General features: G+C 36.1%; 1 protein-coding gene across 1 annotated transcript; it reads right to left on the bottom strand.

Moving 5' to 3' along the window:
* Positions 1 to 346: 346 nt before the first annotated feature.
* On the bottom strand, positions 347 to 10,363 carry LOC117322289. Its single transcript, XM_033877104.1, has 4 exons — positions 9,942 to 10,363; positions 3,549 to 3,642; positions 2,360 to 2,428; positions 347 to 1,470 (listed from the first exon to the last, which is right to left on the bottom strand). The coding sequence occupies exons 1-4, from the start codon at positions 10,068 to 10,070 to the stop codon at positions 1,355 to 1,357; spliced, it is 408 nt and encodes a 135-aa protein (XP_033732995.1). The 5' UTR covers positions 10,071 to 10,363; the 3' UTR covers positions 347 to 1,354.
* Positions 10,364 to 22,315: the final 11,952 nt, after the last annotated feature.

Genomic DNA, 22,315 nt, shown 5'->3' with positions numbered 1-22,315 from the left:
GCATAAACAATGATACCACAAAAAACAAAAAAACAAAAACCATTCACAATATGTCAAAACAAGGACAAATTAATGTCATACCACAAAAAAGGATACATTTAATCGCATGTCAATGACAATGATACCACACACAAGGTTGAACTAAACAAAAATAAAACTAAACCATGCTAAACAAGAAAAGAGACAAAGTTTCCACAAACCACAAAAACAACTAAAAGATAAAAACAACCAGGAACAAATGACGTGTCTACTGACACAAAAACTTATTTAAAGAATATATAACGTTCTTTGATTGGCTGCCGTATAAGTTGTATTTATTTTTAACATCACAAATGAACACACTGTATGTAAGTTTATATTTAGATTTATTAAGTGAAAAAGAAGATCTATGAATACATAGCCATATATTAGATATTTTCATTTAGAAAACCATGCATATGTTTAATATATGCAACATCCGGTTGTCGTTGGCCTATATTTTTGAAACCGTGACAGAAAAATGTATTCAAGTATATCCTGTTATGATGTATCCTTTATTTCACTTACCAACTTTTAATTAATTAAACAATCAATCTATGAGCATCAACCATCTGTCAAATCACCAAAATTCCCTACTGCTTCAGGAAGAATGATGCATACGTACACATGGATTTTAACTACCAATCAATCATAAGGCTTACATACATCAGTTGTGATTACCATTTAAGGTAGTTTTTATTTTTATTTTATTTTTACCATTTTTTAATTCCCGATACCATGTCAAATGAGCACAGGTGTGACACGTGCTGTCATCACAGGTGAGGATGGATGACAACCACTGGACATGGAAGTAGCAAATGCAAATCATCATAGGTAAGTGTGGGTATGTGTGGGGAGGGGGTAGTAAAAGCCACAGGTGAGGGGAGATGACAATCATAGGAAGGAGGGGGATATAAAACACATGTTGGATGGGAATGACAACCACAGACGAGAGGTTGAATGAGAGAAAACAAAGACTTCATAAAAGAGGATTTGGATTATGGCAGACCTGTTGGGTAATATAAACAGATTAAGGTGTAGATACTTTTCACAGGAAAGGGCATTATATTTATTACAGACACGGACTTATAGCAACCAGACAAGGAATGCCAAATAGTAACGGACATAAGTAAAGATTAAGTAGGTAAAGATAGAATAGATTTCTACTATAAGTAAATTATCTTAAATACCAGAGTTATTGTAAAAATCCAGGTGTAATAATCTTAAGAGCTGTATAGGTTGCAACCCACAGTTCACACCTAGTAAAACGAAATATTTGTAGTGATAGATATACTGAGTAGATAGCAGGTAAGTAAAGTACTCCTTTAGAGCTGTCTCAGACACACATGAACCCCTCCTTGGTTCCACATTCCTGAGATGTGCCATAAATATGGCGTGGGATGATTCGACAACATAAGTCGTCACACTCGGCGCTGGTGTCACACTCCGCTCCTGTAATGAGTAAACAGTTATTGACTTTTACTGAGGTGAATATATGGTTGTTTAAACATAAAAAATAGTCGTTAACCGGCAATCGATTAATATAAATATTTTTCATATCCGTATTACAGCGTGTGCAAATAAATAAAACTCCTAATATCGTAAAATTATATCAACCTTTTTTTCTAAAAAGATTGCAACATTTTAAGATATTGACTCACACGTGACCAGCTTATCTCCAGTCAGAGCTATAGAAATTATCAGAAAACAGTGTTGAACTAAATCTACTGGAATCGATTACGTTTACCTAGGACTAGCAAAACAAGATCCTTCTTTAGCCGCAGTGGATGACTTAACATTTTGAAATTTTTATTCAGATTTACTACAGAGTATTCACATGATACAGAAGGAAACACAGACAACTTTCACACACACTTTACGTACACAAACTGTATACATCTTGAAAACATTGTTGCTAGTAGGTGAATGATACATGAAATAAAAACCTTTACATAGAAAGGCAGCATATTTAGTATAAATTTATGTTTCAGATCCGTTGACAAAATGCATGAAACAATTCTTTTCTCTCTATTGATCAAAAAGATTTGGAAAAAAAACTTTATTTATGAGTGAATAGAGTTATACTTACTCTTTATGCTTGAAGTATATTTTTCTACATTGTAATAGTCAACAAGTTTTCTCTTTACACTTTCAAATACGCTGTTTATAGATATATTGTTTAACAATGAGTATGATAAGGGTATATCATATTGGTTACCTGTATTTCCTAACATTATTTGCTTTTTTAACAGATTTGAAAAAAAAAAAAAAATTCAAATATCTAATTTTCAAGTAATATAGTTATAAAAAAAAATGTATGAGTCACAAGTTTGCAACCTACCTTTATATTTGATAGGGAGATCCGTCAATTTGAACATATTACTATTTCTGCAGTACCCCACTCTTCTTCCTGGAAAAAATTGATCATAAGATAAATAAGAATAGGCTTACTAAGACTTGTTTATAGAATGAACAGTCATGGGTTATGTGATTTACGACAGAGAGGCGAGGATGTCTGTTTATTCTGGATGATACATCGACGCTGTTGTTTACTTTTCTACAGCATTCTTTGCTCGGCGATTGGAGGATATAGTAAAACCTGTTTTCCCAGTCTCGCTTTCTTCGGTCCCTACAGTCAACATTAGACCTATATCGCTGCCATCAATCTTGTTTACAAAATACACACAATAAAAACATATTAGTGAGATTACACGTTGGGCGTGGTTTAAACATATTTAAGAATTTATATCTTTGGCGTCAAAAGGAAATGGAATCCCGTTATCGAATATTTCTTAAGTACAGACATCCCTAGAAATTTTCCTGTCATGGATCAATTAAGTAGCCTCTGATGACGTCATCTCACCGTTGTCCTCATTTCCTGGTCGTACTTTCACCCATTGAAATGAATACATAATTTATTCCATTTCGTTATTTCACTTCATGACTGATACATGTATTTTGTAACACCTAAAAACGTATATGTCAACAGTTGTGTACTAAGGTAGAGTACCCTACGGCCTATGTTACAAAATTACTAAAAATAGTTTTGGAAGGCCTGCTATACACAAAAACGTTGATGGGAGAAACCATCTACAACAATCTCTGTGCTCTCACCTTCACTTTCCTCTTTGCAATCAATGCGTAAATGCCTGATAGTCATTTCCGAGAAATATATATCGTACCTATATCCTTAGAAAAGTCAATGCGTAGATGATATAAAGGATTCGCTGTATGACAAAAACTTGGACATGGTCGAAGCGAGACCCTTTCGTTGATAGATTACTACATTAGGTTCAACCACCAATAATTAATCTGACATTATTCAAAAGTAACTGCATGTAAAAGAACTTTATTGATAAATGAACATTAAGGAATATATGTACAGCTATTTAGAGAGTATAACAGTTGACTGGTATTTTCGTTTCATTTCTAGCTACTCAGTAAGCTACTGCGCTGTGATATCAGTGTGTTTAACCAGACCCGTCAATCAGTGTAAGCTGTCACAGTAAATGACGTAACGCGAATCTTACCCGACAAAAAGGAGGATTTTCTGTCAAGCAAACAGACATCTGACTCGGAGCAGCAATTATTTGACTGTAAACAATCCTCTCCCGTCTTACTGCACTGAAAGTAAACGAAGGGATCTGTAAGTAATTCGTAAACATCTTAAGTTAAATACCAATCTTGCGTTATACAAACATGATCCTTCGTGTTGCTTGCATGTTCAGTAATACCAAATAGGATTTTATTCAAAAGATATCATATTTGGCATTACATATACAAACCCTCTAAAGCTGTAAGTGTGATTTGCCAGTGGATTTTATATTCAATTATGAATATAATTGACAGGACATGGCAGCAGCCATAGCACAAAAAAGATTGAGAATAATAACAAAACTTGTCATTTATTTGGCAAGAGGGAAAGAAAAACGATCAGGAATTCAGTGGCAAGACACGGTTACCGTACAGTTAGTAATATTCGTGGGGGTTAAATTTCGCTGTTTTCGCGGTCATTCAATATACCGCAAAAATGTATACACAACGAATACAGATTGTACAAAAGACACAGTTAATACAACCTTTTGATAATAGTAATAAATAGATCCAGTATAATGAGAACATACAATTGTTTTCTCTTTCAAGGACACGTCATTGATGCAGGGTCCAAAGGTCTTGAAATCATTTGCTCGTTATAAATATCAAGATGTTGAAATGAACTTACACAATTCTTTAAACCATTAATAAATTGAAGAATATAAAGGGAAACAGTTTCCGCTTTCCATATTGTTACTCTTTAATATTTTTTATAAACGCATTCAATATAGATAAACAGTTTTTTTGCAGCCCAAATCAAATTCGTGATTTCTTATTGAGAAAAGTTCATTGCATCGTTAAAACTCATTGAATCGGACTAGCGCTAAATTCATGAATCATTTCATCACGAAGTTTCCAGTAGTTTTTATCCTCCAAAATAAATTAAGAAGACTATATCGTCTTGGTAAAAAACATGGATGCTGTACATAGTGATATGATCTTATTTTATGTCAACTATGATTGGCCGGACAAGTGTGATATTCATCGAGATTTCCGTGAATATTAGCTGTGTTTGTCGGCATATGAAACACTGTTAGTGTGAAAAGAAAGATAGAAAATAAGATACCGAGGAAAATGTTGTAGTTACTGTAAACTGATATAGTTTAGCGGTAATTTTATTTTAGCGCGCTTTTTGCACTGGAATCATTGCGCTGATTACACGTTCATGTCATTTTCTATAACAAGTAATGTAGGAACCCGAATTCATCAGTGTACTTACTGGTAAAATTTGCTTATGCGCTAAATTTGAGTGAGCCAAAACAGTTATAAACTTCAGAGGTGCAATGTGTAAACAGTTACCTCCTTCTGGTCCAAGCGTTATCCTACCTAGTAATACATAGGCTACCTTCTTTTAAGAAAAAAATATATTATATTATTGATTATATGAATACGAAGTCGCCTTGATAAAGCAAATATGCCATTTAATTAAATCGTTCATTATATTGCCAATTACCTGACCATGTTTATCTTAAACTACTAAAATTACATTGAAGTCAAACGTAACTATCGATAGAAATTATTGATTACCGCTTAGGAACTCATTACTGAACATACCGGAAACGGAGAGTGATACGCTATCGATAAGGAGCCTTTAGATATGTAGAAATTGACACCCTGCTGTTCATAACAGTATTTGCTCACGTTTATTCATATTCGAAAACAACTCAGCTAATTGCCCTCCCTGTGAGTCTAATATCCCATAATGCAAACATTTTAAAATGGATTAAATTATGGTATTGAGTCCTTCTATAACATTTACACAGGTCCTTTTATCGACGACTTATTCACAGCTTCTATTGAACTGTCTTAATATCAATAATTGAACTCAAATTGTCTATGAATAAATAATTTTAGCCAATGGTCCATGGCATTCCCGAAAGTCTCATACATTTAGCACGTCCCTACAGTTTAACACTACACAGAAATGGATTATAGGTTCATCCTCTTTGTTACGAAGACAATGCTGCAACCTGAACCGTGCTTATGAACCGTTATCATCTAATACAGTGTTATGTCTTAGAGATAATCTAGTTCATGTCACGTGTTGTTGTACACACGACACTAATTGAAAAATCTCGTCTTGTAGTATTATTACGTTAATTATTTGGCTTTGTTTTATGCTAGTTTGACTAGAGTTTAGATATCGTGAAACAAATTGTTAAAATTTTCATTTTCCATCCTCGCTAATTTAGTGGTCGAAACATGGAATCGTACTGCATTAATCCGATTAAAATTATACTTTTTTTTTAGTTGGAAACTTCCTCCAATATCTAATAATGGTAACTATGATGATTTTAAACAAAAAGAAAAAAGTGGTAGCTCAGTCGGTTAGAGCGACGGCCATGTAACTTCATGTGAAGATCCGAGATGCGTGGTTTGGCGATTGCTACTCATGTCGGTTTCAGTTTCTCGGGAAGCTGAAAAACGGACCGGTCTGGGCATTGTGGTGTTATCCATGGGCAAGACGCTTTTCCCCTTATTGCCCTAGCTGGCATGCGACGGGCCTCCCCTATGTTGTTCAGTGTTGTAGTCACCAACTACTACAAGGAGACCCCACCTCAAAATGACACTGGCTGATCACAGGGCGATAAACAAACAAACAAACAAACAAACAAAAAAGTGTCATTAACAGACAAGTAAAAAATCAATGAAAAACACATAACACTAACTTGAATCATGCAACATAACAAAAATGGCGATACCACCATATATACATTGTAGCTGACTAGACATTAGAGCAGGTACCATTTTGCCACATGTAGTTCCATTCTCGATGTCTCATGAAATATTGAAGGAGGGGACAGCAAAGTCTAACAATATTTCGTTCAACTTGGACAGATAACCACACGTACATTGACGGAGGCATGCCATCCACATGCCACGTCTGGTTATTCAGGGAAGTAGAAAATTATTCGCCTCTCGTTGGCGATAATTTTGTGCTCTTATTAAAAACTGTGAACATACAGACGGGCATTAGAATAACGTGATCATTATTTGTACGGCAAAGGTGTTCATGCAGAAAATACGAAACTGGAATGCAAAATGGAACAAAGTGTTCCTCTCTTAGACTTTATAGCAGTGTGTATTAGCTTCATAAATGGTTCGTTGTTGCTGTTTGATAAGGCGTAACGCGTAACAACCGTTTATCAGGGCTACAAATTGGCCAATATCCTCTGCAGCCTTAGACGAGTAATTGACATTTTGTAGGAGTCGTTACTGATCTCGCTGTTCGATAAGTTTAATATTGAATTTAGACATTGTTTGTCCTGGACAATCCTGATATCACTTTATATCTGCACAATTCCTCATTTTCTGTTTTTAGCTATAAGAGTTGTCAAGACTATTTTTGGTCGACAAAGATCAATAAGTTTATATTGGTTATCGAACGACCGTTTAGTCGTAATTAAGGTAAAGTCGTAGTCGTAATTATAGCCAAATGATCAGGTTTGTTTAAGAAGGAGGTGGTCATCGAATGTCTGCCAAAAATTGTTTTAGCTTAAGTCATTGCTGAACGATAATTATAACTTATTAACCCAGACAACACCGACAACACCGACAAAATGCTTCTTATGAAAAGTAGCCATCTTGATATGGCATACAAAGTATGTGTGAAGCCAATTTATACTCGAACTCTGTCGGAGCCTTAACCACAGTATCCCGGCATTAAACCGCTTTACTGACAAAGATCTATATATAAATAGCAACTTTATAAATATGAATTAAGTAATAGAGCACGGGCTAATTAATAAATATTTAATTAATATTTACAGCTGTTTCGTTCTTTCTTTGACCGTTATTGATGATAGAGATCAAAAATGTTGAAATCTACAGAGGACATCAGGAAAATTCAAATGTACCCCTTCCAGATGCTACGTAGCTTACAGTGTGTGCTCTGCCTCTATTAACAATGCATAAAATGGCAAAGATGGTACAGCAAAGATCTAATTAGCACCAATTAATGAAAACTAATAACAGCGCCCTAATAATGATCGGTTTTAAGACAGGAAGTTACATTCGAAATACAGAGGCGGGGCATGACGGAATTTCTTCGGAATGAAATTAATTATTTAAATGCTTTAAAATTAAAAGAAAAAGCTAGATTATCAAACATTTTGAGGGTGGTAATATTGTTAAGTAAGTAACTTTTGATATTGTGCAAAAATATACAAAAGTCAATTATTTTCATTTGACCATAATGACTCATTGTCAGAGAATCTGCGTCTTGCTTAAAAATCAAAATGTCGATTCGGAACAGCAAATATTTTGTCAGGATTCTACTTAGATGGCGTCGTAATGATAACCGTTCTTAACACCAACGGCACGTGAAGTTCGGTAGTGTTACTCAGATGAAATTCATTTCCTGACAATTTTCATGTTTTTGGATGCAGCGCTAATGGAAGCACATTGGAAGTGTTAAATGGGATGTCCGTATTATGACGCCATAAACTGGAAGTCCTGTAGCGTTTTGAATTGTAACTACCCTGCCAATTAGTTTTAGTTGTTAATAACAATTCATCTATCCCAATTATAAGTTCCGTTTTAAAAACAATAAGATTCAACTTACATATATATTTATCGGCCCCATCTATTTGTAATTTTAGATTATATTGTTTTAAATTTTACTTTGTATTTTTGCTCAACGAGATTGCAATATACGGCTATTTGCAATGAGAGTATGACACACTATTACCCAATTTTTATATATACATGTAAATAAAACCTTTCATTTCACCTGAAGAGCTTGCTCTAAGAGTAAGTGAAAGCACTTGTGATTTTCTGGTTTGTGTTTTTATTTAATTTTATGTATATATCCATCACAAGGACACTATTTACTTTTAATACATATATATGCATATTTTTAGTTTACATCCGTTCAATATACTACAGTAGAAAGATGTAGAGAGGTTATAGAAAAAAATTGTCATAAGGATATATAGGAAAAGGGTATCAATGAGATAACCCAGTTATCTGTATACAATATGCACTTTACATTGTACATCTTAGCATTAAAATAAAAAGCACATTTAGAAATCAAATTCAAATATGAATAATTCAACGACGAAAGAAAGCGGAATGTAAACCCCAAATTTGACTAGGCAAGGATGTGTGTTTCATCCAACATGCATTATTGTTCTCGCACTCTTTATCATCACTTTTACACAACAAAGAATAAGTCTCAGTTAAACCACGTACATTTTGTAGTTTGTAAAGACAAACCAATTCAACATTCTCCACCAAAACAAGCACTCATAGAATCCAAGTTATTTCCAATATTCCTATTTTACTGAATTTCAGTGAATAAAAAATTATTATTTTGAACGCCAAATGTGTGCATTGATTGTTTCTGTTTCGTCCCACAGATATGGAGCAATTGTCATGAATTTCATTTCCTATCAGATTAAGAGGATACGAGCTGTGAATTCTATTAAGTCAGTTATTTATTTTTGCCTGCTTCTAGTAAACATTAAAAAAAATCCAATCAAAATTCAAAACTCGTATTTTCAATCTAATACGAGGTAACCGTATTACGTTATTAACATCTGACGAGTTTATTGTCGATCCATCGTGACACTGTTTGTATTGTTCCCGTTACAATGTTACTGTTGTTTTTTTTCTCCATATATAACCTAACAAAAAGACCCTTAATTCCATGAATCTCCCTAGTTCAGGTGATATCAAGCGTGTCAGGAAGAGAATATTTGTTATACCTTTATTAAGACGCATTGTCATTGGCAACACTTAATACAATGGTCAGGTGATCAACAATTATATACTACCGCAATTTTCTTTTTGTGGAAGGGTACAGAGTCATTTTAAATATTAGTTAATTCGTCGATATTAATTTTCCGAAAAACGACAGTGCGTAAAAGTCTGATAAAGAATACCTGTTGATATTGATAAATACATGTGAATTAAAACAAATACATATACAAGAAGTTTAATATTTTTTATCATTTTTTGTTACTCTATCTTTTAATGTAGACTTAATACCCGCCAACGTTCACCCGGGGAATATTTTACTAAATATGTTTTCGACCATTCAAATTTACCCTGTGTGTGTGAAGGTTAAACAGTGATGAACAAAATACGTATACAGTGTTTATAACACATCACTTACATAGCGAATGTTTCTTCATTTAAACTGTACACCCATAATCCAGAAATGAACCTATTATAACGTCTAAAAGTTCGACGGCATTTTAGATGTTTACAAGTGTTTACAAGAAAATCATGCAAGAATTTTGCAGTATAAAACTACTTTTTGCTATTTCACTGTCATATACGGATTTACATAGATAAATGTAACTTTGAGTTCGGAAGAAACTTACCAACTCATCCAGCTGGATATCCTTCCAGTCTCTGGTCGCCGCCCTGTTGCTGTACCTCGTCAGCCAGGCTTCGGACACACACACAAACAACATAATTGCCAGGGTCAGAGAGAATGCGCTTTCCTTCATATTGAGGATTTTTTTTCTGTCCTTTACAACGTTTGTCTGATATATTCAACTGGTAAACTAACGAGATGTCCCAGTCTGTTTTTGCTTCCAAGTAAATTTCGATTTTAAGGTAGAACAGTCTCGAGTCGCTCTGTTTATATCCTCCCCACTCCTAAGGCTGACTTCATCAACAGTAGTTAGCAATAACTGGCTGAATGTCTCCCATCAGAGACAATATATCAGTATGGATGTCTTCTCGTCTTCCTTTTACCCTCTATAGAACTACAATAAAAATCATGGAACTTCGGCCGCAGTAATGAAGAGGCATCTATTAAGGCAAATTTTACGTCCGTTGGCCAATAAGAGGCCAGCGTTCCTCGGAATCAATATCGAGGCAGCATGACAGAGCAAATCACACTATACAGACGTATTTAGAAGGAACTCTCTTCGTGTTTGGTTTCCATGTGAGAACGACATATAGAAACCATTCATGTGTTCTATTAAACATGATTATTTTGGTTTGATTGCTTCTGTCTGGGTGAGTGGGTAGGTCGACTGAGGTACTAAAAATCTGGTGAGTGTAGACTGGTTAGTAAGTTGGCTCTGGTAAGTAAGGTGGGACTGGTTAGTAAGGTGACTCTGGTTAGTAAGGTGACTCTGGTTAGTAAGGTGACTGATTAGTAAGGTGGGACTGCTTAGTAAGGTGACTGGTTAGTGAGGTGGGACTGGTTAGTAAGGTGGGACTGGTTAGTAAGGTGGCTCTGGTTAGTGAGGTGGGACTGGTTAGTAAGGTGACTCTGGTTAGTAAGGTGACTGATTAGTAAGGTGGGACTGGTTAGTAAGGTGTGACTTGTTAGTAAGGTGGGACTTGTTAGTAAGGTGACTCTGGTTAGTGAGGTGGGACTGGTTAGTAAGGTGACTCTGGTTAGTAAGGTGGGACTGGGTAGTAAGGTGGGACTGGTTAGTAAGGTGGGACTGGTTAGTAAGGTGGGACTGGTTAGTAAGGCGGGACTGGTTAGTAAGGTAGATCTGGTTAGTAAGGTGGGACTTGTTAGTAAGGTGGCTCTGGTTAGTAAGGTGGCTCTGGTTAGTGAGGTGGGACTGGTTAGTAAGGTGGGACTGGTAAGTAAGGTAGATCTGGTTAGTAAGGTGGGACTGGTTAGTAAGGTGGCTCTGGTTAGTAAGGTGGGACTGGTTAGTAAGGTGGCTCTGGTTAGTAAGGTGGGACTGGGTAGTAAGGTGGGACTTGTTAGTAAGGTGGCTCTGGTTAGTAAGGTGGCTCTGGTTAGTAAGGTGGGACTGGTTAGTAAGGTGGGACTGGTTAGTAAGGTGGGACTTGTTAGTAAGGTGGCTCTGGTTAGTAAGGTGGCTCTGGTTAGTAAGGTGGCTCTGGTTAGTAAGGTGGGACTGGTTAGTAAGGTGGCTCTGGTTAGTAAGGTGGGACTGGTTAGTAAAGTAGATCTGGTTAGTAAGGTGGGACTTGTTAGTAAGGTGGGACTGGTTAGTAAGGTGGCTCTGGTTAGTAAGGTGGGACTTGTTAGTAAGGTGGCTCTGGTTAGTAAGGTGGCTCTGGTTAGTAAGGTGGCACTGGTTAGTAAGGTGGGACTGGTTAGTAAGGTGGGACTGGTTAGTAAGGTGGGACTGGTTAGTAAGGTGGGACTGGTTAGTAAGGTGGGACTGGTTAGTAAGGTGGGACTGGTTAGTAAGGTGGGACTGGTTAGTAAGGTGGGACTGGTTAGTAAGGTGGGACTGGTTAGTAAGGTGGCTCTGGTTAGTAAGGTGGGACTTGTTAGTAAGGTGACTGGTTAGTAAGGTGGGCTGTTATAGGGGACTGGTAGTAAGGTGAACTGGTTTATAAGTAGTGTGGACTGGTTAGTAAGGTGGACTGGTTAGTAAGGTGGGACTGGTTAGTAAGGTGGACTTGTGGTAGGTGTAAGGTGGCTTGGTTAGTAAGGGTGGATTCTGGTTAGTAAGGTGGGACTGGTTAGTAAGTGGGACTGCGTAAGTAAGGTAGATATGGTTAGTAAGGTGGGGACTGGTTAGTAGGTTGGCTCTGGTGTTAGTAAGGTGGGACTGGTCGTAAGGTGTGCTCGGTTCGTAAGGTGGGATGGGTAGTAAGGTGGGGACTGTTAGTAGTAAGGTGGCTCTGTAGTAAGGTGGCTCGGTTATTAAGGCTGGGACTGGTTCGTAAGGTGGGACTGTTAGGTTAGTAAAGGTGGGACTGTTAGTAAGGTGGCTCTGGTTAGTAAGGTGGATCTCGGTTAGAGTAAGGTGGCTTGGTTAGGTAAGGTGGGACTGGTAGTAAGGGTGGCCTCTGAGTTAGTAAAGGTGGGGGACTGGTTAGTAAGTAGATCTGGTTAGTAAGGTGGGGACTGTTTAGTAAGGTGGCTCTGGTTAGTAAGTTGGCTCTGTAGTAAGGGTGGGACTGGTTAGTCCCGGTGGGACTGGTTAGTAAGGTGGGACTGGTTAGTAAGGTGACTCTGGTTAGTAAGGTGACTGGTTAGTAAGGTGGGACTGGTTAGTAAGGTGACTGGTTAGTAAGGTGGGACTGGTTAGTAAGGTGACTGGTTAGTAAGGTGGCTCTGGTTAGTAAGGTGGGACTGGTTAGTAAGGTGACTGGTTAGTAAGGTGGCTCTGGTTAGTAAGGTGGCTCTGGTTAGTAAGGTGGGACTTGTTAGTAAGGTGGCTCTGGTTAGTAAGGTGGCTCTGGTTAGTGAGGTGGGACTTGTTAGTAAGGTGACTGGTTAGTAAGGTGGGACTGGGTAGTAAGGTGGCTCTGGTTAGTAAGGTGGCTCTGGTTAGTAAGGTGGGACTGGGTAGTAAGGTGGGACTTGTTAGTAAGGTGGGACTGGTTAGTAAGGTGGCTCTGGTTAGTAAGGTGGGACTGGTTAGTAAGGTGGGACTGGTTAGTAAGTTGGGACTGGTTAGTAAGGTGGGACTGGTTAGTAAGGTGGCTCTGGTTAGTAAAGTGGGACTGGTTAGTAAGGTGGCTCTGGTTAGTAAGGTGGGACTGGTTAGTAAGGTGGGACTGGTTAGTAAGGTGAGACTGGCTATTAAGATGGTCTTGTTTGTGAGGTGGGATTGGTGATTTAGCTGACTTTGGTTAGTAAATTTGGTCTGGTTAGTGAAATGGGTCTGGCTTGTAATGTTGCTGTAGTTATTAACACTAATAACATTTAAGAAATATAATTTAAATTGTATCAAACCAACCAGTTTTTCTTAAGGCGTTGCTATCCTAGAAGTTTGTTTATGAACCATTTTCATGAAATGCATTCTTAGGATTTCGATTGGTAAATTGTATAGGGAGTTCTAAGTGTTTGCGGAAGTTACATAAGTGACTCACTGCTTTAAATATGAATTAAGAAATAAAGGTGATAATAATGAATACACATAATAATGAAACACATAGCTATTTTCTTCTTGGACAAATTGGTACAAGAAAATCGAACAGGATTATATTAGTAAATGTTGTACATGTATGTTTCAATCAAAGATAATCAACCAATATACTATAAATCAAAATCATGTGGGAGCAATATCATACCGAAGTGTTTATATAAGTCATACCGTAATTTCCTTAGAATACCGACAAAATAACAAAAGCATATTTCTTACTAAAACTTAATAAAACGAGGGCAAAATATCAACAAAATTATAGATTTCGCATTGAGAAAAAAAAAGTACAAGTCTAATAGGACTTGACGGATAAGAAATCGTCTTCTTGTTCATCGACGGCATCAACCATAGAAATCTAGGTCAAATCTGGTTTGAGTCACATTCTGAAAAATGAAAACTAGGAATTTGATGATTGCCTGGTGCTATTTGAAATCTAGACAATAGGACGAGTACAGATAGACAATATCTTATTCTATTGTTATGTCACGTGACTTGGTGTTTTACAGTAACACATTGAGATATATTTACTATCAACTTATTCATAAAACGAACATCAACACACAAAGCTAATTTGGCATGATGAGCTTTCTTGGCCATCACGTGAACATTCATTAAGATTGTGGACGTGATATGAACGTGCATTGTGGTCATTTTCAAATTCCATGCGATCCATCCACCATTTGCCACAAATTCATCGAAGATTATTTATACAAACGGTGATTTTTTTTTTCTTTTCTGATACATCAAATCAAAACACTGAAAAATGTTTTTAACAATTACTACTCATTGAGGAAAGGCTAAGCCATGATGGTGAATATACAATTACCACAGAGCGCTACTGGGTTCATAAAATGACATTAGTAGCCGTGGTACTTGCTTGGAAAGTAGCGACTATTAATTTGCAACCGGAAGTATCTATGTATCTTAAAATCTCCACATGCGCTTTTATGTTGTTGTTGTTGTTGTTGTTGTTGTTGTTTTTGTTTTTGTTTTTGCTTTTTTTTGTCCACATGTAAATGTATCCAAAATACGTTTATTTTACAAATTGTACGGAACTATAAATATTTTTTGTGTGTTTTCTTATCCAGAACGCTTTTTATCTTACAAAGTATATCAATCTTTAATTATCCAAAACACTTTTTATCTTACAAATAACAAGCTTCAAATATATATTTATAAAAAGAAGAAAAAAGCACTATCAAATCATGTTGAATATAGATTTTTATTATCAATGGAAATATTGAAAGAGAAAGTTCTCTCGGAAACTCCTACACGACCATAGATTAAACTCTACGCTGGAAGATAGAAGACCATTTTATAGCATAGGATTTCTATGGTTTCGTCTTAACGCCATAGACATGCTATGATCACTTACACGACATCGGGGATCTAGAATAAAAGATGATAAATCTGTTTATTGACTGCTTAAGAATAAAGGTAAGCTTTAAAGTACTGAAATTGTAAACACGCAGCGGTCACTAAACCTTTCAACGTTTCTAGATATACGCCCGGCATTTTCAGTTTCATCAGAGAAGAGAAGAACTTATTATATCAATCACAATTATGATTATGACATGTCCATCTATTGTTTTAAATACTAATGTTATCAATATTCTTTTATTATTGTACATACCCTAATCTGACAAAAATGAAAGGTTTGGTTTCTCTGTATAATGTTCGTGTGCTCTCAAATGTTAGTAAGTTTGTTGAAAGGCTTGAAAAAATTATAAAGAGTGTATGAGATTTGTTATGTTCCGCCATGTATAAAATTTGCTGTTTATGTTTGACCTCTTGTAACACACGTGTCAATAAAAATTTGAAATCTGAAATCTGAATCATAAATAAATACCTTCAAAATCAAAGTTTTGGTTAATTCATCGAAGGAATCAAAGGGAAGTTTTTTTTCTTCAACTTTTTTGTCGGGTTTCAGACATGGACATACAGTCAATATGTACTCGACAGAACGTAAACGTAAAAGATGCTACTGACAATAATTAGGTCTATACTTGTTAATTGATGGTGTATGGAAACTGAATTCCATTCAGAATACCAATATTTCTAAAAAAAAATATTTAAGATAGTACAAAAGACATAGGATATTAAAACATATTTTTTGTTTTGTTTAAACAGAACAAATTAGGGAAATCGAGGAAAATCTGTTGAATATCGTTGAAGGAATTCCTAAAATACACTATACAAGTTCTAGCATACACAAGTTCTCCATATACACCATCACTGATTATCACATCTTTAAATCGAACTCTGAAATGGATTATTGTTAACTTGTATTTATACTTGCCTCGATTGGACCATATAACCCCCACGCATCAGTTTGACGAGCACAGAAAAGCAGGAGGTGGAATTGTATCCCTAAAATATTTTAAATGTTTTTATTTGCGTTTAGGTTTTCTTGGACCGTACCTTGTAATTATTCTCCCACGAGAATTTTTCTGAACACGAGATTTATATCGTACACGTCAAATTGTAACCAATCTTGTCTACAAAACTCCAAATAACTGACATGGTAAGTGGTGTACCCTTACAGGGCCATAATTTGCGCTTTTCCTGATTGCTGTAATGATCTCGACCAGGAAAGGCAGTGCTATTGATTCCATAGCAACTCACGTGCCAGACAGATTGAAGACTGCTCGTGGCCGACAAGTCACTACCAGAAAATCCCGGTTAATGTTTCGCCAAATACTGCCAATATTTACTCTGGTTCATCATTTACTAAACTGGAGTCTGCTGGGGTCATACTTTACGATAAAGATTATGATAGATAGGTTTTTATATACTTACGTTCCTGTCACGTGTTCTCGTCTTCCTGTGTATAACAAAGGAAATTCATAAGCGTTGATGAAAATATATTGTCAATTGTTTCTGAAAAGTCTATAAATAACAACTATCATAAACGTTTATGTCCTACTCGCTATAAATACATGACACAAATGAGCGCCGAGTACTTTAGAGCGGGTCGAAAATATCAAGATTCAACGAGAGTTTTGAACGATTTTTTTCTTTATTTCATTTAGCCAAACTTTGTGTCGAACAAGTGATCACATTTATTTATACAATGATACAGATGATGCATCATCATCAGTAATTCAGAAACCATATATCAGGTGTTCTGATAATGAGGGTCAAATTTAATTTACGGTGAAAGAATCGACAGGGATTAAATTCTTGAGAGGGCGTTTCGTTTATTTTTAGTATTTAGTAATACCGAATCTAATGCTAACGTCTTTCTAAAAAGGGTATATTTTGTATTTTTCCAGAGTTAGGATTGTGCAGTCTTAAAAGGTAATCTATGCTTTAGGAAATTTCATTCTAATATTACCATTTATATGCTACTTTCTATTTCGCATTCGTCGATCAGTAATGTGTAGTCAAAGTAATGCAAGTAATATCTATACATATAACATGTTTACTACACAGGTGTACCTAAATATATCGTAATCTGCCTGCGCCAAAGAACATCTCCGAATTGTACAGCGAGCGGTGAGGCAATGTGTTTTCATGACCTGAAACAAAGGAAGTCATCCACGACTTCAAAAATCATACATTTTACAAAAAAAAAAAGTTTCAATGATATAGAGAAATATCAATGGAGCACCGGAAGGCTATTTTTATTTCTCTGAAGAACAATGCGTTGAAATTTACACGCATGCATTGTATAAAATGCTTTGTTTAAAACTTCCTTAATACATGTTCATATTATTACAACGCTAGACCTTAAGACTATACTGACTTTGTAACTACATCTAAACTGTGGTGTATAAATGAGCTATTTAGATTGACGCAGAAAGGCGTGCAGAAACAAAAGACTATTCAGAATAACTATAGTGTTAACGTGTATAGTCTAACTGGCTGCAGCTGGTAAAATGTTCTATTAGCCTAGCAGTACAAAATACTCAGTAAGCCTAGAGAGTAATTGGTCACTAGTTCGAGTCCTAGCGCGTGCATTGCATCTACAGACACTGAGGTACTAATTTAGACCATGTAGAATTGTCTCGAAACTGTACAGCTCGATTAGTTCTTAAACGAATATATTACCCCGGAACTAGCTTCTTGGTTGTCTATATTTAGAAACAAAATAGCGCCCTAAAACAAGTCATTTGGTTATCTATATTTAGAATCGATAGTGCGGAAATCAACTTGTGAAGCGCATTTATACCAATTTATTTTCAATGGAGCAAATGAACAAATCGATAATTTAAAGCTGACATTTAGGACATCGCGTTCAAGCTATTAATACTTGCCAAAAATACTCACGTGCGAGTAATTACACAGACGTGTCATCCAAGTGAACTTCTGTTTGATACACAGTGCTACAAAGTTCATCAGAAGATATAGCTCTGTCCCGAAAATTAACTGCTGATTTTGCACTCGAATTCAAATTGCCTTTCTGCATTGATTGGCGCTGAAGCATCATTCTTATGTTCGTGTCGGTTGATTCGGTTTATGTACAACAACCACTATCGCGTGCTTTCCACGCAGCTCAACATAAATAACAGCCAAATTTGTTGATAATACACGTACAGTCTTACAAGGATTTATAGTCTAGTCAGGAGATGTTTGCTTTTTTGAAGATTTACGTGTCGTCACGACAACTACAGTTTGTATGAAGATGGTGTACAGTGATGATGGTACCACTCCGGGGTCAGTTTATAGTGAGATCACACTGAAATGTCAACATGTCACCAGTTTGTAGTGTGATCGCACTGAAATGTCATTATGTCACCATTTTATAGCGTGATCCCATTGGAATATTTATATCGCCATTTTATAGCGTGATCACACTGAAATGTCATTGTATCACCATTCTATAATGCGACCGCCTGAAATGTCATAATGTCACCATTTTATAACGTTATCGCACTGAAATGCCATTATGTCGCTATTTTAAATTGTGATCAAACCAAAATGTGTGCATACTTGATTGACATCCCACCATGTCATACTATACAAATAAACCAGCAAAAGACTGACGAATCTTACTAACAGCTTTACGCCAAACGCAGACCAACAAGTACCCACTTTAATCTTGAGTGGTCTCGATCTGGAAACGGAACCAAAAATCTTCCTCGATTGAGAATTAAGCCAAAAGCGAGATTTTGCTAAGAGAGTAAAAAAAAAAGAGAGAATAAGAGAATGAGTATGTACCTCAAATGTTGCATTTAGGCGTTGGGGAGGGATGTATTCGAGCTAATACCGTAAACGTTGGATCCCAGATGATATTGTGGGCCTTGTATTTTATGTACGTGTTCATAATAACAATGTAAGCTTATTTTCTGAGGAAGGCACATGTGTTAAAAATAAATGGTATGTTGGTTGCATCAAAGCTAATTTGTTAATGAAACATTTGTTCAAAGGTTTGTTCTGTGTGTTAAATGTCAAAACTAGTGTTATTACATTTTTGTTCTAGCTGACTGTGAGCAGGGAATTGTCGCCAAACGCATGTTGTTGGTTTTTGTTTTTTTTGTTTTTTGCTTATATTGCATCTTAAAACGAGTAAATATTTTGACACTAAGTCTATAAGACATATATAGACATATACCAGTATTTATTTCTGGGTAGGTATTAACGGAAATGCTTCATTTATATGATTTTGTCTGCCAGGGACGTATTACTGAAAACCAAAAAGTAATTTACTTTTGAGATGCAGCAAATATGAAGTAAATAGTTCATTTAAATGAGTGTATTTATTTTGTTGGATATTTCGCAACGGAATTGTTTGGAACCATAAGTTGGCGCAACACACAGTGTGATGCTATAGTAGGTTACAAACGAATTACGGACGGTCAACCTATCCTAAATACAACGTTCATCGCCTTAATCGTATTGATGCAACTCGTCCAAACAATCTAACCAGCGGTCTCTGATAACTGGAGCTGGAGAAGTGCTGGTAATATTGATACAGTAAACACACGTCCTTATTTGTGGTTAAAAGGATAATCAATGTGTTTCCGGAGGTTGATTGGAATTTTATCTTATGATCAACAGAAAGACGATGAGATCAGAAACCAAGAGGAAACATACTAGGGAATTGAACCGTAAAATGTGATGAAATATGAAGATATAAAACAAGAAATACACGACAAAGAGATATTGTGGACACGATTAAGATATTCTTGAAAGGGAATTGAGCCATACAACGCCAGGATGTCTTCAACGATAGTTCGGACATTCCAGTAGAGTTCAGGGAAGTGCTGACATGTGGCACTAGCTCACAAATATATATATATATATGACAATGGCATAGTTTGCAATTTCTTCCATGATCTTTCATAGACATAAACAGGAAAAACCAATAGCGTTTCGCCATTAATATGGCGGAGTTGGTTCCAGAACGGACATTCAAATCATCTCCACACATCCTCGTTATAGGAAATATCACAGAAAATGGGGAAAACATCGTCATCGAGACAGACATACAATCGACAATCACAAAACTCGTCAAATTAATTGCCATCGTAAATCTGCCTTCAAAACGTCGGAATAGGGTCAGCTAATGAAGGTCTGGTGGTAGCTAATGTATTTCGTTTGAATTATATACAAGAGGCCCATGGGCATAACGGTCACCTAACACGAGTTCTAAATTTCAGTCATTTTGACCCATTTTGGTCCCGCCCATCAGCCTAGGGGGTGGCAGTCGGGTCAACAGAAATTTTTTTTTAATTTCAATCAATTTGACCCATTTTGGCCCGGTCCGTCAGCCTCTCGGGGTCAGTCAAGGTCAATATGTACATATAATAAAACTGCTTTGCCATACTGATAGTTTCAACCAAGTTAGTTCCAATGGCATAATGTTGCTCGGAATATTATTTCCCTATATACACTGTAGTAACTTTTACAACCCCCTCCTCCCTAGGGGGAAAAGTAATTGAATTATTTAACGATGATTACACGCAACAAGGTGGGAAACGTGAAACACCAATGTCATGAAATTCACAATCTCGGTTAAGCAACTTGAGACCTTTCAATTTACGAATTTTGATTTTTGAAATTTCAGTCAATTTGACCCATTTTGGCGCCGCGCCTGTGGCCCCCTGGCGTACAAATTGCGATTGCAATAGGTCACTTAAGACTTCGTTTCTGATTACATAATAAGTATTATTATAATAACCCCAAGCAATATTAAGCCTGGTTTCCCCAAGCAAGTTTAATCATAATTACCAAAGCAAGTTTAATCATATTTACCAAAGCGAGTTTAATTATATTTACAAAGAAAGTTTAATCATAATTAACAAAACAAGTTTAATCATAATTAAAAAAACAAGTTTAATCATAATTAACAAAGCAAGTTTAAACATAACTACCAAATCAAATTTAATCATTACTGACAAAGGCAGTTTAGTCATAATAACTTCAAGCAAGTTTAAACCTAACTGAAATATTTATATGTTGTTAAATGTTATCAAATTTTGCTTAATAATTTTTATTGTTCTATCTTTCTCGTTCTATTTTCCTTTTTATCAAAAAGCTGGAAATAATATCTAGGAAGGGAAAAGGGAAATTAAAACCATCACGCGTGTCATACAGTTTACAAATAAACTGTCCATGTTGGTTACGTTGTAAGTAAAGATCGAGGTAAGCGACTGATGTTGAAGAGTCTTTAGTGTCCTTGATTTCAGGTTTTGAAAGGCATATCCGATCGACATGGCCAGTAATGTTTTTTTTGTTATTTAAAGACACATCGTCAATATATCTATAGGTTGTGGAAAAAGCCCTTCATTATAGTCATCTTCAATTTAAATCAAAAACAAGTCGACCAACAGAGCAACACAGTTTTTCCCCATTGACATGGCGATAGTCTGTTGGAAGAACTTGTCACCAAACTCAACAAAGATATTATCGACCAGAAGTTTAATCGCTCTCACAACTGTGATGACTGGCAGTGAGTGGGATTAGAAAAGACACGCGTTGGTGCTATTTTAATAATATTCTGGCTGACACTCGAGAGTATCAAGCATTTTTAGACCATGCTAACTGGAAATGGATAGGATAGCAACTTAAAGAGAGTATTTGAGATCGAACCAAGGGCCGCTCGTTAACGGAGCCGTCAATGACTTAGAAAGGGTGAAAAAGGGATGAAAACGTCTCAATGTAGTTCGGTAACACGTGTGAGCTAAACATCAAAAACAGAAATTAGTACAAATGATTACGAAGATAAAATGTTGACAAATCTTGTCCTTAGGCCACCCCACTCTGCCCCTTCCGATTTATAACAACTATGGAATAACAACTGCAGTATCTTTATAAATGGCGACAAAAAGAAGAGAAAAATGTACAAGTATTCAGATTAAAAGGAAAAGTTCGTTGATGGAGCAAAATGAGTACAAATGCCAGGTGTATATTTAGAGTAGAACAAAAGTAGGGAATTTCCGGGTAGGGACAAAACGAGGATAGCTAAAACTGGCCACTACCAAGTGTTTTTTGGATGTAAGGAAAAGAAGATTTCTTCAAAAAATTAAATAGTTAGGTTCATATATGAGGGATTGGAGGAGGGGTGGTCCCATTGGAGGAAAGGTGGAAACAGAAAACAATCATCGAGTGTAAAATGAAAACTCAGTAAAACATTTAGATGATAACTTGAACAGCTTATCAACTACAAAAGTCATATGAACATGCTTGATGAACTGAAATTAAGGAAACTTAATTAATACACAGTAATACAAACATTAACAACGTTTAGTCTGGCCCATATGGATTGTACGAAGACACACGCGTACATAAAACCTTTGACTATAAATTGAGTCAATTATACAGTTAATTCCGATATTGAATATATGCATTATATTTCTTTTTCTAGGATTCGTCATCGATGGTAGAGGCCGATTTCATGTTTATAATCTAAAAAGGTTTGTTTG

The sequence above is a fragment of the Pecten maximus genome, chromosome 2, assembly GCF_902652985.1.
Source record: "Pecten maximus chromosome 2, xPecMax1.1, whole genome shotgun sequence".
Taxonomy (NCBI): domain Eukaryota; kingdom Metazoa; phylum Mollusca; class Bivalvia; order Pectinida; family Pectinidae; genus Pecten; species Pecten maximus.
This window is presented reverse-complemented; position numbering and strand designations above follow the sequence as displayed.